This window comes from Ricinus communis, chromosome 5 (assembly GCF_019578655.1).
Source record: "Ricinus communis isolate WT05 ecotype wild-type chromosome 5, ASM1957865v1, whole genome shotgun sequence".
Lineage (NCBI taxonomy): Eukaryota > Viridiplantae > Streptophyta > Magnoliopsida > Malpighiales > Euphorbiaceae > Ricinus > Ricinus communis.
This window is the reverse complement of record NC_063260.1, coordinates 24,271,486-24,288,316: the sequence shown is the minus strand read 5'-3', so window position 1 is coordinate 24,288,316 and position 16,831 is coordinate 24,271,486. Positions and strand designations below refer to the sequence as shown.

General features: G+C 37.3%; 2 protein-coding genes across 3 annotated transcripts; one reads left to right on the top strand and one right to left on the bottom strand.

Annotated features, from left to right (window-relative positions):
- The first annotated feature begins 6,103 nt into the window (after positions 1–6,103).
- LOC125370034 lies at positions 6,104–6,731 on the top strand. Its single transcript, XM_048373610.1, has 2 exons — positions 6,104–6,385; positions 6,474–6,731. Exons 1-2 carry the CDS (start codon positions 6,104–6,106, stop codon positions 6,729–6,731), a joined length of 540 nt encoding a protein of 179 aa, XP_048229567.1.
- Positions 6,732–10,390: 3,659 nt separating this feature from the next.
- LOC8272451 (disease resistance protein RPV1) lies at positions 10,391–15,721 on the bottom strand. 2 transcript variants are annotated; one of them, XR_001534928.3, is made up of 5 exons: positions 14,820–15,721; positions 13,432–14,563; positions 12,943–13,257; positions 11,620–12,621; positions 10,391–11,532 (listed from the first exon to the last, which is right to left on the bottom strand). XR_001534928.3 is itself a non-coding variant. In XM_015716579.3 (4 exons), the coding sequence occupies exons 1-4, from the start codon at positions 15,296–15,298 to the stop codon at positions 11,731–11,733; spliced, it is 2,817 nt and encodes a 938-aa protein (XP_015572065.1). In that variant the 5' UTR covers positions 15,299–15,721; the 3' UTR covers positions 10,391–11,730. The 2 variants fall into 2 exon arrangements, 1 of the variants encoding a protein (XP_015572065.1); XM_015716579.3 differs by having other exon boundaries at positions 10,391–12,621.
- Between the last annotated feature and the right edge of the window lie 1,110 nt (positions 15,722–16,831).

Sequence of the window (16,831 nt, the reverse complement as noted above, 5' to 3'; positions counted from 1 at the left end):
ACTCTTCTTCTTCTACATCATTATTCATTCCTACTTCTCCAGAAAGTATGGAAAACCCATCTTTACCGGAAGTCACATCAGCACAACCTATTCATCCTACACCATTGGTATCCATCCATGTCTTACCTGGCAAATATGAAAAACCTATTTCTGTTACTGCTTTGATGGATACAGGATCTCATTGTACAATGTTAAATCCTGATGCTCTGCCTAGTTCAGCATGGAGGAAAAAGATTTATCACTTCACAGCGGCAGATGGCAAAAGCTTTCAGACTACAATGGTCTCTAAACAAAAGATTGGAATACAGTTCTTCCCTGACTGTATTGTATGGATCCACGTCATTGGTTCCTATATATTTGGAAGAGATCTTCTAGTTGGGTTTGATACTTATCATGCGGCTGAAAAACTACAAATCCTGCCAACAGGGCTTAAGTATAAGCGGGAATTTCTCCCTTATACTCAGAATCCCAACCAGTTCTCCATTGCAGAGGTCCCACTGGACTTTGCTCACTTAAAAGAGTTGTTCATACCATGCTGTGCTGATTCTCATAGAAACTTCTATCACCCTTCTCCACTGTACAAGAACTCGGACTTCTTCATCACTCTCCCCTTCAAATTAAATGAAGATGTCAACTCCACTAAAGCCAGCCATCCTGGAATGTCTCCATCTGATTTGGCTTTAGCAAGACAGGAATGCCAGGAACTTCTCTAGCAAGGCTTGATAGAACCTACACAGTCTCCTTGGGCATGCCAAGCATTCTATGTAGAAAAGAGATCAGAGAAATTGAGAGGAAAGAAAAGGCTCGTAATTGATTACAAGCCTCTGAATCATTTTCTTTCAGATGACAAATTTCCAATTCCTAAAATCTCTTCTCTATTGATTCGTCTTCAAGGAGCAACCTATTTCTCTAAGTTCGATCTAAAGTCAGGATTTTGGCAATTGGGCATTCACCCTGAAGAAAGATACAAGACCGCCTTTTGCATCCCAGATGCTCGATTGACTGGGTATTTATGCCTTTTGGGCTTAAAACAGCTCCTTCCATCTTCCAGAAGGCGATGGTCCGAATTTTTGAATCAATCCTGGATACTTGCATCATTTACATTGATGATATCCTGCTTTTCTCAAAGTCAGCTAAAGAGCATGATGATCTTCTCAGAAGATTCCACAGTTTAGTCCATTCCTACGGGATAATGCTTTCAGAAAGAAAGTCTTACATTGGACAGACTGAAGTTGACTTTCTCGGGCTTAAGCTAAAAAATGGGCAGTATGAAGTAGGCTCACACTTAGCCCAAGAATTGCGGCATTTCCCCAATGAAAATCTATCCAAGAAACAGATTCAACAGTTTTTGGGGATCATTAACTACATTCGAGACTTTATTCCAAAGGTCGCGGCCCATACAAAAGCCCTGACTGCATAGTTGAAGAAAGATGCGGGCCCATGGACTCAAGCCCATACTGAAGCTGTTAAGATGTTAAAACAGCTGGCCTAGAAGACTCCTACAATTCCTGCGATGGCCTTACGGTGATCCTTGGTGATGCAAGTGACTATGCTTGGGGCGCTATTCTTCTCCAGAGACATAACAATAATGAGTCACTATACAAGCATGTATCGAGACAATTCAAAGACAGTGAACTTCATTATCATTCAAACATCAAAGAAATTCTGGCGGTAAAATATGCAATTCAAAAATGCGAGTTCTTCGTTGCCTCAAGACATTTTATAATTAGAATGGACAATTCTAATTTCCTTCGCATTCTGGAATTCAAGGGACGACAAATCCCTGACAAACAACTGCTCCGCCTGAAAGAATGGTTCTCCCTATATGATTTTGAAGTACAGCACATTCAAGGTGATAAAAATCTTATCCCTGACTTCCTATGCCGATTATCCAAATCTTTTATGGACCCTCCTAGTCCTTCTTTCTTTATCTTTATGGCACAATTCAATCCCAGGACTTTGCACCCAAATCAACCTGAAGGTATGTCTATTCAAGAATTTGAGCTTTGGGTCTATAGACGTATCTTAGCCTTCTATCAGACTATTGTACCAAATCCAGAAGACTTTTCTGCCTCATTTCCTTGGAAACTTTTCCCCACCATTACAGAAACGTTTCCTTCAACTTCTGAACAATTCTGGTATCTATGGTACCTCACATGTCTGTATCATCTTCCTGTAGAGCTACCATTGTTACAAAACTTATGGTTCTTACACACAGAAGAAAATGAGTCACATCCAGCCTGGCAATTTTTCCTACTATTTGACAATCAACAGGCATGGCAATATCGACTCAGAAGGTTGGTTCACCAAGCAAGTCTTCTCCACATGGCAGATCATGATAAGGCTTTGACCTATCATACCATCCTCTTTCTCCATCAACGACACAATTCGAATGACACTGTTTCAACAGTCATTACAGAATGGAGAACTCTCCTTGGACGTTTTGAAGAGATGCCCTTTGTCACTAAACATGCTTTACTTCACAAAAGGAATGAGCTAAATCAAACAGCCAATGAGGTGATTCCAGTCATCAACATGCAAAGGCGATCCTCAGATCAAAGACGGCTGTTCACTTCTACTTCTTCAACACAGTCACCACCAGCTAGTCAACAATCTGAAGCTACATCTTCAATGGCAATGAATCCAACTTTTCAGGAACCATGGTCACAACTAGAAGAGTCTCTTTTACCAGCCTCACAGCTTTTGGCCCAAATGACACCATTAAGGCCTTCTAGGCCTTGTCCAACTGACAGGCCTAACCCATCAAGAAGAAGACGTCGAAGCTATAAAGATAGTGACTCGGATGATTCTGATGATAACTACTCAGAGTGTGGGTCCACAAACAGACAAAATAAGTGATGTCATGATGCACTCTCAACAGCAAGATTCTATATTATGGTCTGCATCATTAAGAGTCGTTTGGCCTTATATGTTTTGGCCTTATATGTCATTATTAGGATCTCCATTATTAAAGTCGTTTGGACATATATGTCATGATGTTTTGGAGTCTTGTAAGAGGGAATATATTCCTTCACATGTGTGATATAGAGATAAGGGCTGAGAGTCATGTAAGATAAGATTGCCAGATGGCAATCTCTTATAGTTGGGATGTATTTCTAGAGAGTTCCTCTTCTTCTATATAAGGAAGAGCTCTCCTCTCTTTTAGTCAGATCGTCGAGAAAAAGGTTGTAAAATACAAGTTGTGAGAAATAAAAACTCTTATCTTTTCTTCATATCTCTCATGGCATTCTAAATTCTTTATACTCCTTCTTTAACAGTATTCTCCTTCCTTCTTCACTTGGGTTTTCGAGATTAGACTCCGGTCTGTCTCCTGTACCATTAGAAATGGTAAAGCTATGAAATTCTATTATGAGTTTCGATTTTCGTCTGCTAAGCAAGGTTTATACATATTAAAGACCCGGAACGGCATTTGTAGCCCAAGAGTGGCTTTGTTGGCTGTGGGGTTGCGTATGTGTGAGCATGGCTTAGAGATTGATGATGATCAATAGTACTTTCTAGTGGGTACAGTGAACAGCTCCCGGCCATCTGGATAGAACCTACACAGTCTCTTTGGGCATGCCAAGCATTCTATTTAGAAAAGAGATCAGAGAAATTGAGAGGAAAGAAAAGGCTCGTAATTGATTACAAGCCTCTGAATCGGTCTTGTATCTTTCTTCAGGGTGAATGCCCAATTGCCAAAATCCTGACTTTAGATCGAACTTAGAGAAATAGGTTGCTCCTTGAAGACGAATCAATAGAGAAGAACCATTCTTTCAGGCGGAGCAGTTGTTTGTCAAGGATTTGTCGTCCCTTGAATTCCAGAATGCGAGGGAAATTAGAATTGTCCATTCTAATTATAAAATGTCTTGAGGTAGTCAGATCGTCGAGAAAAAGGTTGTAAAATACAAGTTGTGAGAAATAAAAACTCTTATCTTTACTGAAACGTTTCCTTCAACTTCTGAACAGTTCTAGTATCTCTGGTACCTCACATGTTTGTATCATCTTCCTGTAGAACTACCATTGTTACAAACCTTATGGTTCTCAGACTTCTTCATCACTCTCCCCTTCAAATTAAATGAAGATGTCAACCCCACTAAAGCCAGCCATCCTGAAATGTCTCCATCTGATTTGGCTTTAGCAAGACAGGAATGCCAGGAACTTCTCCAGCAAGGCTCGAGTCTTGCTCTCTGGGCGCCAGTTCTGTTAGAATGAGAGGGAGTCGAGATGTTCAGTGTTGGGATTAGGGTTTTGCTGAGGTACTCTATCCCGTAGTGCATGAAAATTATTTTATATAAGCATGACATGACACGTTTATTTTTGCATGACTTATTATTTATTTCAAATTAAATAAATGTGTTATGAAAGTATTGTAAATGTTTTTGGATATATGATTTTAACTCACTCTCGAGACTAACAGTCTCAATTTTACTGTTTTTCAGATCCGTGATTGTTAGTCTTCCTGCGGCTCTTATTTAGCAACCCGACTCCTTCATCATCGGGTGATGTAATTGATTTGGTATGTCAAATTATAAAATCTTAGATTCTCCGTAGTAGAAATAATAGACTTGTTAGTTGTAATTTTATGTAGTTTTAGGTCTCGTCTAATTCTTCTATCATACCGAATTAAATATGTAAAATTTAACGGTTAAGATAAATTATGGCATCAGTAACATTAGATGAGATTTAATTGAGTTAGTGAATGTCAGACTTACTACGAGATTCAATGGCCTTACGTCTACGCATTTCCTAGTGCCGGTCATGGATCTACAGATCGGGTCGTGACACCTATGATATATTATGTATTATTATTTTAAATTCATTAAAAAAAGACTACATGCTTACTTTTTAAATCATGAAATTCTTTTTGGATAAAATACTTTATATCATCTTTTATTTAAGAGGAATTTTCATATATTATCTTTTATTTAATTTAATAAAAAAATAAAGTATTTGTTTAATTTAGATAAAATGCCAAATATATTTACATTCATTTAAATGATTATAATATACTAACTTTTTTTATAATTCTAAGTGTTTAGTAAGTTGAGTTAAAAAAATCAAGGTAGTTCCAAGACCATTTTTCAATAATTAAAAATATCATTTATTTTTCTTAATGAACTCTTTTTAAGAAAAAACAATTGACAATATATAAAAGGAAATAACATATTAAAATTGCAAAATGCAAACATAACATTTTAAAAGTTGAGGTGGCAAATTAGTAATATGAAATCTTGGCCTTAACAATTTTATGTCTGGCCTTAACCATACCCTGATACGTCATGTCCTGACCATATTCCGTACCTTTTGTTCCATGGTCAGCCAAATGGAAGAACCTACAGATGTGTTTGCAATTTCTCCTTTCTACATATTTGCATTTTCTTCTACCCTATAGTTCGGCTGTATTTAGGTACACACATTTTACGAGGTAGACTGATTTATGAATACTTTCAGCTGTTTGTAGTTAATTGAATGTAGCAATGTCACCTGCATTGTGCGAATCAGAAACTTTAGAACTAAGTTTATAATGCCATTGTTGGAACATGTGAGCTTGTCTTGGAAACAAGCACATGGTTTCCAGCAGTTTTCCATAGCTTGTAAGTCCCCATGTAGTATTTAATTTCTTGTTTGACTTTGTACAAGTTCCTATGTTAGTGGCATTGGGAACTATTAGCTTGTAAATCCCCATGTAGTATATAATTTCTTATTTGACTTTGTACAAGTTCCTATGTTAGTGGCATTGGGAACTACAACTTTTGTAATCTCCTTCTCTATTTAAATCAAATGTTAAAGGCTGAAAATATAAGGAAAAAAAAATATTTTCCAGCCATTTCCTCTCAATTTCTCTTCATCATTTCCATATTTCTTAAGAACTTGAGCTCAGATTTAGCTCAGTTTATAAGAACTTTAACTCAAACCCAGCTAAGTTCTATTTCATTTCCGCATTTATAGTGGTATCAGAGCTCCTGTCCTACGGGCTGTGAGGCTAAAAACAAAAATTTAGAGAGTCAAACACGTGAGGGAGAGAAATACCGAGTGTTTGAAAGATTTGTGAGATTTTTTGAAAAAGAAAAAGAAGAACAAGAACAAGAACAAAACCAGAAAAATGGCTTCAAGTAGCTCATCAGCTCCAGCAGCTCCTACCTTCAACGGATCACTTTATCATTTGTGGTCGATGAAGATGAAAACTTACCTCAAATCTCAAGGTCTATGGAAAGTGGTTGAGACAGATGAAGATCCTCCCGCTCTCAGGCCAAATCCAATAGTAGCTCAGCTCAGAGACCATGAAGAACAGCTCCTCAGGAAAGATAAAGCCTTGACTTGCATCCACTCAAGCTTGGCAAATCATGTTTTCACCAGCATCATGGACCTGGAAACACCCAAAGCTGTTTGGGATTACCTCAAAGAGAGCTTTGAAGGCCTGAGCCGAGTGAAAGCATGAAGCTCTTGGCCTTCGAGAATTTGAGCTGCTCCAGATGAAGGATGACGAGCTAGTGAAAGATTATTCATCAAGAATGATGGATCTTGTAAACCAAATTAGGTTGTATGGTGAAGCTCTACCTGATCAGAGAGTGGTGGAGAAGATTATGGTCAGCGTACCAAGAAAATTTGAAGCTAAAATTTCAGCTATTGAAGAGTCATGTGATTTGCAGAGGCTAACAGTAGTTGAGCTCATTAGCAAATTAGTAGCTCAAGAACAAAGAAGCTCAGTGAGAGATGAAGAGGCAATTTGAAGGTGCTTTCTTTGTTTCTACGTAAAGGAAAGAAGCCAAAGCAGAAATAGAAGAGGTACTAGCTACAAAAATCGAGCTCCGGAAAATTCGGAGCTCAAAACAGGGCAAGCTTCCTCCTTGCTCCATTTGCAAGAAAACAAACCATGCTGAAAAGATTGTTGGTACAAAGATGGTGAAAAACCAAAGAACAAATGCAGCTTTTGCAACAAGATTGGCCACACCGAAAAGTTTTGCAGAGCTAAGAAAGCTCAACAAGCTCGGACGCGAAGCTCAAGAGCGGTCCTTGCGGTGAGGAGGAGAAATCACATCCAAGAGAGCATTTATTCATGGCTTCTCAAGCTAACAAAACAGTTTCGAATTACACTTGGCTCATGAGCGTTGGATGTACTAGCCACATGACACCGGATGCTACAAGTTTTACTAGCCTTGACGAGTCAATAACAACCAGAGTGAAGCTGGGAGATGGCTCAACGATTCAAGCTAGAGGAAGAGGCTCAATTTCTATCAAACACTAAGAAATGTATCAAAGTTATCTCAGATGTTCTTTACATACATGAGCTCAATCAAAATTTGCTTAGTGTGCCTCAAATGATTAGAAAAGGTTATGGTGTCTATTTCAAAAATGCATGCTGCTATATTTTAGATACCTGTGGTGTTGAGATAGCTAAAGTCAAGATGATTGGTAATAGCTTTTATTTGAAGCTAGATGTTATTCAGACATGTGCATTTAGTGTAAAAGAGGATGATAGCTTGAAATGGCATAAGAGGCTAGGCCACTACAATTTTAGAACTTTAAAAGAGATGCATGATTTAGAGCTAGTTTTGAGTCACTTTGAAATTGTAGCTCAGGAAGTAGAGTGTGAGGGCATGGCTCGGAAGTCCAAAGAACTCCTTTTCCAAAAGGCGGAGTCACTAGAGCTACTGAAAAGCTAGAAATTGTGCATTCAGATATTTGTGGTCCTATGGCAACACCTTCTTTGAGTGAAAACAGGTACTTTGTGCTCTTTATTGATGATTTTTCAAGGATGACTTGGGTGCACTTCCTCAAAACCAAGTCCTCAGTTTTTTCAATTTTCAAAAATTTCAAGAAGCTAGTGGAAACTCAAAGTAGCTGCAAGCTTAAGGTGTTGAGAACTGACAATGGTGGAGAGTACACTTCACAAGAATTCAGCTCCTTTTGCCAAGAAGAAGGCATCCTACACCAGCTCACGGTTCCATATTCTCCACAACAAAATGGAGTCTCAGAAAGAAAGAATAGAACTGTGATGAACATGGCTAGAAGCATGTTGTTTGAGAAGAAGCTACCAAAGACTTTTTGGGCTGAAGCTGTAGCTACTTCAGTATATTTGTTGAATAGAATTGCAACGAAGGCAGTGGAAGGCAAGACCCCATATGAAGCTTGGAATGGTGTCAAGCCTTCAGTTGAGCATCTCAGAATTTTTGGCTCAATATGCTATTTTCACATTCCTTCAGTCAAAAGAACGAAGCTAGATCAGAGAGCTATGAAGGGTATATTTGTAGGCTATTCAACAGAGTCCAAAGGCTACAGAATTTTTGAGCTCAACAATAAAAGAATTGAGCTCAGCAGAGATGTGAGCTTTGATGAGAGCTCTTTTTGGAATTGGGATTCACATGAAGTCGAGAAGCATGAGCTCCCTTCCTTATTAGCTCCTACTTTTGAAGTGGAAGAAGAAGAGAACGTCAATGACGAGCTATTTGATGTGCACAACACTAGTGACACTCAAGTGCTCAGAACAAGACCGTTAGCTGAGGTTTATGAAAAATGCAATTTTGTCTTCGCTGAGCCAGCTAACTTTGATGAAGCTTCCAAGCATCCAGAATGGATTGAAGCTATGAAAGCTGAAATTCAAATGATAGAAAAGAACAACACTTGGCTGCTCACTGAGCTACCACAAAACAAGCAAGCTATAGGAGTCAAATGGGTGTTCAGAACCAAGTACAATCCTGATGGCTCGATCAACAAGCTCAAGGCCAGATTAGTTGTGAAGGGCTATGCTCAAGTCATGGGTAGTGACTATGGAGATACCTTTGCTCCGATGAGCTAGACATGACACTATCAAGTTGTTGTTGTCTTTTGCAGCTCAAATGGACTGGAAAGTTTTCCATCTCGATGTGAAATCAGCATTCTTGAATGGTGAGCTCAAGGAGGAGCTCTACATAGAGCAACCAGAAGGTTTCCAAGTGAGAGAAAGAGAAGATGAGGTGTACAAGCTAAGAAAGGCTTTGTACGGGCTGAAGCAAGCTCCAAGAGCTTGGTACTAGAAAATTGATGCTCACTTGATGCAACAAGGGTTCAAGAAAAGTGATAATGAAGCTACTCTTTATTTGAAGCAAGAAGATGGAGAGCTCAAGATAGTGGTTTCATTATATGTTGATGACCTCCTTGTTACTGGTAGCCAAGAAGAAGCTGTTTGAACTCGAAGCAAATGGAAAGTGTTTTTGAGATGTCCGATTTGGGCTTAATGAACTATTTTCTTGGGATGGAAATTCATCAATGCTCCTCAGGAATTTTCATATCTCAAAGAAAGTATGCTCTTGATGTTTTGAAGAAGTTTAAGCTAGAAGCTTGTAAAGAAGTTGCAGCTCTAATAGCTCAGAATGAAAAGCTTTCGAAGAATGATGGAGAAAAGCTAGAAAACCCAACTGTGTACAAAAGCATTGTTGGCGTACTTTGTATCTTTCATTCTAAAGACTGACCTAATGTATCCAGCTAGCCTACTTTCAAGATTCATGAGCTATCCTACGAGTGTGCATATAGGAGTAGCTAAAAGAGTTCTCAAGTTCTTAAAGGGTACCGTGAAGGATGGTATTTGGTATCACATGCTTGACCAAATTGAGCTACAAGGTTATGCTGATAGTGATTGGGCTGGAAGTGTGGATGACATGAAGAGCACCTCAGGCTATATGTTCTCGCTATGCTCGGGGTGCAATTTCTTTGGAACTCGAAAGAAACAAGAAGTTGTAGCTCAATCAACAGCTAAAGCTGAGTATGTGTCGATTGCAGCTGCATCAAATCAAGCTATATGGCTTAGGAAGCTCTTGTCAGATTTGTGTGTTAAGCTAGACAAACCAACTACAATCTATTGTGACAACAAGTCAGCAATTGTTATAGCTGAAAATCCAGTTCAACATGGACGAACCAAGCACATCAATGTAAAATTTCACTCCATTAGAGAAGCTGAGAAGAATTTGGAGATCAAGCTCCAGCATTGCTCTTCAGAAGAGCAGCTTGCTGATCTCTTTACCAAACCTCAAGGAGGAGTGTTGGAACATGTGAGCTTATCTTGGAAACAAGCACATGGTTTCCAGCAGTTTTCCATAGCTTGTAAGTCCCCATATAGTATTTAATTTCTTGTTTGACTTTGTACAAGTTCCTATGTTAGTGTCATTGGGAACTACTAGCTTGTAAGTCCCCATGTAGTATTTAATTTCTTATTTGACTTTGTACAAGTTCCTATGTTAGTGGCATTGGGAATTACAACTTTTGTAATCTCCTTCTCTATTTAAATCAAATGTTAAAGGCTGAAAATATAAGAAAAAAAAAACATATTTTCCAGCTATTTCCTCTCAATTTCTCTTCATCATTTCCATATTTCTTAAGAATTTGAGCTCAGATTTAGCTCAGTTTATAAGAACTTTAGCTCAAACCCAGCTAAGTTCTATTTCATTTCCGCATTTACAGCCATCTGGGGAGAGGGTTTATGAGTTGCTTCAAATTTGAGTTGCAACATTATCTTTGTTGTTTATATTTTGGCATCTTCCGCTCTTAGTTGGTTGAGTTTTAGGGCTTACAAATTGTTTGTATTTTTTATTTTATTTTTTAAGTAGCCTAAGATCTCTAATAAATTTTTTCCAAACTCCTCATATTTTTCATATACATTCTAGTAAACACTTAATAATTATATGTTTGGAAGTAGACTATACCTAATGAAGCATAACATAATATGTAATTTAAATGAATTTTTATTTCATAGGTTTGTTAAATATTTACATGCTCACATTATTGCATAACATGCACTTAATTAGAGATGGCAAAATCGATCTTGATTTTGTCTTGAACCTTAAATTATTGTGTTGTGATATGAGTTATAAAACACGAAAAGAACACAACTTTTTTGGACAATTTACTATTTGTTACTCAAATTTTATTATTTGAGTATTAATTAATGAAATTTACTGACAACATTTTTATACATGCAATTCACTCGCAAACTCACAATGGAAAAACTCAAAGTTGGAGTTCTGTTACACATGCTTCATGCTTAGCATTTGTTTCAATCTTTTAGACGATGGCTCCTCATTATAAGACCAGTAGCTATTGCCAGTAGCATCTTCTTCGATGCGGTCCGTCCTCCATTTCATTCCCAAGTTCGATGGAATGGATCCTCCTTCACTGACATACACTGGATGAACTCCCCACCTTCTTATCTTCCAATTATTTTCAAATGCAAGGACGAATTCAATTGAGCCCAAGTTCTCCTCATACTGTTTGATGACGCTGAAGCCATTGTATGCGAGTTCATTGCAGTAAAAAGGCCTATAAAACAGGGCCACATGCTCTGCGCGAGCATATATGGCTTGACTACGAGTACAGCAACCACTATAAGAATTTTTAATATAAAAAGGGGTATTACAATTATCCGGAAAGGGAAGGACAACGGATACAGTAAAACCCTAATAATCTATCGTTCTTCCAATGTGTACGCCAAGGGATACGGATTGAATTTCCCATACGTTTATATCTTATCCACTCTGGAATAACTTTCCCAGGATACCAGACCTTGTAAGGTTTCCACAACAACAAAAAGTGTTAAGAAGTGATTTTCAACAAGTAAACGATGAAAATGTAAGGGAAAAATTAACTCACAAAATGGCCAAAGTCACTGGGAAGTATGAACAATGAACGTAGAAACTTAGTCCATCTGCTGAAATTCAATTTGAAGCAATTAACAAAAACGATGTATTTCAGCTCAAAGAGTTATTTAAGGCCACAAACACTTGTCAATGATGTGCAGTCTTGTGCATACATAAATTGTAGAGAGAGCGAAAGATCCGGCAACGATTCCAGCCTATCACAGAAACTTATATCAAGAGTTATCAGTTGAGAGAGTTGTTTGATGCTTGGCGGTAGCGTCTCAAATTTGGTCTTACTCAAATCTAAGAATGATAGACAAGATAAACCACTTAGGTCAGAAGCTAATTTTGATAAATGGCAGCCACGTGCTATCAACTCCAAAGAAACTATTAGTTCCTCTGGCAACTTTTCAAGCTTTGGGCAATCAGAGAAATCAAGACTGGAAAGATGTTTCAACTTAGAGATGCTTTCTGGAAGACAAACAAGGTTTCTGCAATTGCTCAAAGATAGAGAAGAGAGTCGTTTTAGATTTTCAACGGACAGGGGTAGATCTGCAATGGCCGTTCCATCTAGATAAAGCTCCACTAGACAATCCATGGTCTCCGAGATTTCTGGAAAATGCTTTAGATTTGTGCAGCCAGATAAACAAAGCAATTCAAGTGATTTTATCTTGCAGATGCTTGTTGGAAGACTCTTGAGCTTAGTGCAGTCGAACAAGTTCAAGGATACTAGTCTGCTGAGGCACCCAACAGATGAGGGCACTTCTTCTATAGCCGTCCCATACAGATAGAGGAATCGTATGCTCCTGGAAACGTCAGGAAATCTCTCAAGTTTCACGCAGTCAGAGAGATTAAGAGTCTCAAGAGAGTCTAAACCGATGGTACTTGGGAATCTCCTTATCCTTTTGCTGTCCGACAGATTTATGCAAGTGAGATTTGTAGCTCGTGACAGCTCTGGAACTGTGGTAAGGCGAGAGGACCAACTCAGATCAATCTCTTTTAACTTCTTAAGATCCTGCAGCAAAAAGAATCCACTAGGATAAATTTAAATGCACCAACAATTATTGCAGACATACTGATGCTAATTGGGGTCACAGAAGACTAATGTGATTATTTTGCCATTAAAATTTGATTTTGCTGCAGGTCAACCTTTCACAGAGTTATCACCTGAATTAAATTAGTTGCAATAAGATCAAAATTTAATGATAAGATAATCACAAACTCTCATTTGTAACCACAATTGATGTTAATGCAAAAATTTAGTGTTCACTTGTGCAATTTACGCTACTCTTAACCGACCATATTGATATACTCAAAAGAGAGAGCAGTATCATACCATGTTTTTCCATGGCAGTCGTTTTAATTTGCTACTGGGCAAATGAAGCTCAACAAGGTCCTTTGGGTGGAAATTGGCTGGCAAAGTTTTTGATGGGTACCCATTCCAATACAGATATTGCAGCTTACTGGAGAGAGAATCTAGACCTCGTGAAAGGCGAACTTTAATATCTTTCAACTCCCTGGAATCAAAATTGGGATCATAGAATCTGAGCAATTTGAGATTAGACATTCTTGCGAAGACGTTTGGATTTAAGTCAATAATCTCATCGATTTTAGACATGTCGAGGAATATAGCTTCAATTGCCTCGGTTCCCTAACAAGAGTGAATGGAAATGCATAAGCCAACATAATAATTACTTGTAATCACTACTATCTTATTTCTGCAAGACAAGTCTCACTGTCTATACCAATGCTTTAAACCGAAACCAAACTCAGTTACAATTTTATTTTTTTTCTAAAATAAATTTAAGGATAATTTAGAACTTACAGCATTTCTTGTGAGCACACGAAGGATATCTTCATGATCCCATAATCTGCTCCATTCGCCTGGCTCTGTTGATTCTTGGCGAACAATCTCCATTCCCATTGCGTGCAACAAATCATGTATTGCGATCGTATTGTCTGAGATAGTTATAAGCGATTTATCAACGAGATCACATAATACAACCTCTGTGGAGAAGCCACAGCCATCTAGTATTTGTGTCACTTCATCTATCTTCTTCTTGCGGCTAAAGAAACTTACAACATGAAGGAAAATTTCCTTTTCTTCCTTGTCAAGGCCATCATAACTGACCTTTAAAATGTTTAGAACATCTTTATTAGGAGCTTGTCGCAATTTTTCCAATGTACTCTTCCATTTCCTCTCAGTCCTGCCAAATAAATTGGAACCCAAAACCTTAAGAGCCAAAGGAATGCCATTAGCATATTGTATATACGAATGCGACAGAGCAATAAGACCTTCTGGGGGAAAGGTTTTCTTGAAGGCATTCTGACTAAAAAGTTGCTGAGCTTCGTTGTAACCTAATTTCTTAATTTCATATATATCATCAGCACTTCCTAAAAGGATTTGTCTGTCTCTGCTTGTTACAATTATTCTACTTCCAGTACCAAACCAATTACGATTTTCAGCAAAGAAATCTAATTGTTGTGGACTGTTGACATCATCAATAATAACCAAAACATTTCTGTTAAGCATTCTTTTAACAAAAGGAGAGCATAGAATATCAGTTTTGCTAATCTTCACATCACTTTCTCTTGATATTTGAGAAAGAAGCTCCTTTATTATATAGTAACCGTCATCTTTTTCAAAAAATTTCCTGACACTTGGAAGAAAGCATCGTCCTTCAAACTGGCATGCAATATCACTAAAAACAGCTTTAGCAAGGGTTGTTTTACCTATGCCTCCCATCCCCCAAATTCCTAGAACGCGGACATCTAATGGCTTGGTGGATATCGAAGCACGGATGGAATTTGATTTCTGGTTCTCTGCAAATAATAATGCCTTGATTTCACCAATGCGTGATTTTATTCCCACGAGCCCCTCCAAATCACATGGATATGCTTGTTTCAATTTTTCTAAAATATCCCGAACAATGTTTTCTACAAGTTGCGACTCCATCCTGCCAAATTAAGAATGATCAATAAGAATGAACTACAAAGAATCATCGGTTAGACTTTTTCAAAGGAGTTAATAGTTAATCGTGGTTTTCAATCTTCAGTTTCTGTTTATTATATACCCTTGGATTTCTCAATGACATTTAATCCACCTTAGTTCTAGGACACATGAGACAACCACTTCCAACAATTAACATGTTCCTAAATCAAAGAGATGAAAAGAAAAAAAAAAAAAAGAGAGGTAGAAAAGCTTTAAATTACCTGATAACTTTGGAGTCCCATCCGGCCATACTGGCTGCTTTGGACAACGCAGCCTTCCACCTCTGCACTCTGTCAAAGTTGTGAATCTCATGTTTAGCAAAAGCTGTCTCGAAACTCCCAGTTTGATTCTCTACATCTAATGGATCAACGTGGTAGAATACTGGAACCACTGTCTGCCGATGAGTTTCATTGCATTCAATTATCTTAGCAACTTCATCTAAGCAGAATGTTGAAGACCCGTAGTTTTTCGAGAAAATAATTACTGCAATCCTCGACTCTTCAACCACTTCCAGAAGTGCAGGTGTGATTTGTTCACCTCTACTAAGTTCGTCATCGATGAAGGTTCTAATCGATTTGCGACACAAAGCAAAGTGCAGGTGGCTGGTGAAATTTTGGCGAGTGTCTGCGCCTCTGAAGCTCAAGAAAACATCATACTTCCATTTGTGGGTAGAATGAGAAGCAGAAGAAGGGGAAGCCATTCCTGTGACTTTCTTGTGAAAAACCAACCATTCCCTCCACTTAAATGATACCTTTAATGCTGTTCGCTGTTCAGCAATTTCCTTGGTGTGTTCTTCTATTTTGACTTTATTGTGATGAGAAAAGGGACAGATTACAGATATACATTTCTTTTATCATACAGGTTTAATGGCAAATCAGTTGTATAAAAAGGAATACTACAGGAAAGAGATGGATGATAACCACAATCAAATTAAAAGTTAGAGTGGGATTCTCTCTGATGTCCATCCAAAGACCTTACTACCATTTTCTCAACGAAGACAAGATTGCTTTAAATTCTTTTATATTATTGACATATTTCAGAAATTTTTTTGCATCTCAGTTTATATACATACACGTTACGGATGATGCATAATTATTCACACAAATATAATTAATATAATAACTAATCAATTATTTTTCTAATTAAATAATCATTATAATCCTAAAAATATATTATATTGATTATATTTTTATTATTAATTTATAAATATTAATATTAAAAAATCTAAGTATTGGGAGTTATATTAGAATATTCTCAATTAAATTTTTATATGTATAAATATTAAAAGAAGGTGTGTTTTATTTTTTAAAATAAAAAAATCTAGTTAGCGCGGATAAACCACTGATATAAATAAAAATTATAATTAAATACTGGAGAAAAACTGAAAAGTAAGAAATCAAAGTTACATACGGCAAATGAGTGGCAATAGCCTCTGATGGCAAAGGCGTCTAAATTAAAACAATTTTTAAAAAAATAAAAAAATGGAAAAAGGTCCGCATTTGTGGCAATATATCCAAAATTGAGCAAATAAAAGCATTGTTATCAGCCCAACAAGTCATTACAAATCCATACGTATTCTAGAGACTTGGGCCAGGCAATAGGAAAACATCCCATGCTGAAGCCCAGATTGCATGTTAATTTGTGGGATGTTCCTTGGTGGATGTGGACAAACAAACCCATTAAAAAGCCACAATTCCTGTAGAAGAAAGTGATCTTTCTTTGTACACCAAGTATAAGTATAGTGCTAAGTTGGGTTTTAAACTCAAAACTAATGGCAATTATTGAGTGGAGTTTTATTGGGAGTGTGAGACTTGAAAATGAGACCACTACCAAAGATCTTGTGTTTGTATGCTCAATATGAAATCTGGTGTCTGCTATAATTGACTGGAAGTTTGTTGACTAAAGAATTTGAGAAGTACACCTCTGATTCCACTAATAATGATTGATGCCATTATTAGTAACAAACTTATTTCAGCTCTATGATTTTAGTCTCTTACAATTTTAGTACTCAAAATTCAAAAATATGAATGGTTGGTCTTACATGTTCGCATAACATCCATTCTTCAATCTTGCCTCCAAGATCAAAATTGATGGAGAAAATTAACCCTCTAATTTTGAATCATAAGGATGGTGAAAATTGCACTTCCTACTAATAAATTAGAAGCCAAATTTGGTGAGTTTTATTATATAATTATTTTTATCATTATGCCCCTCTGTTAATATTTTTGTTACA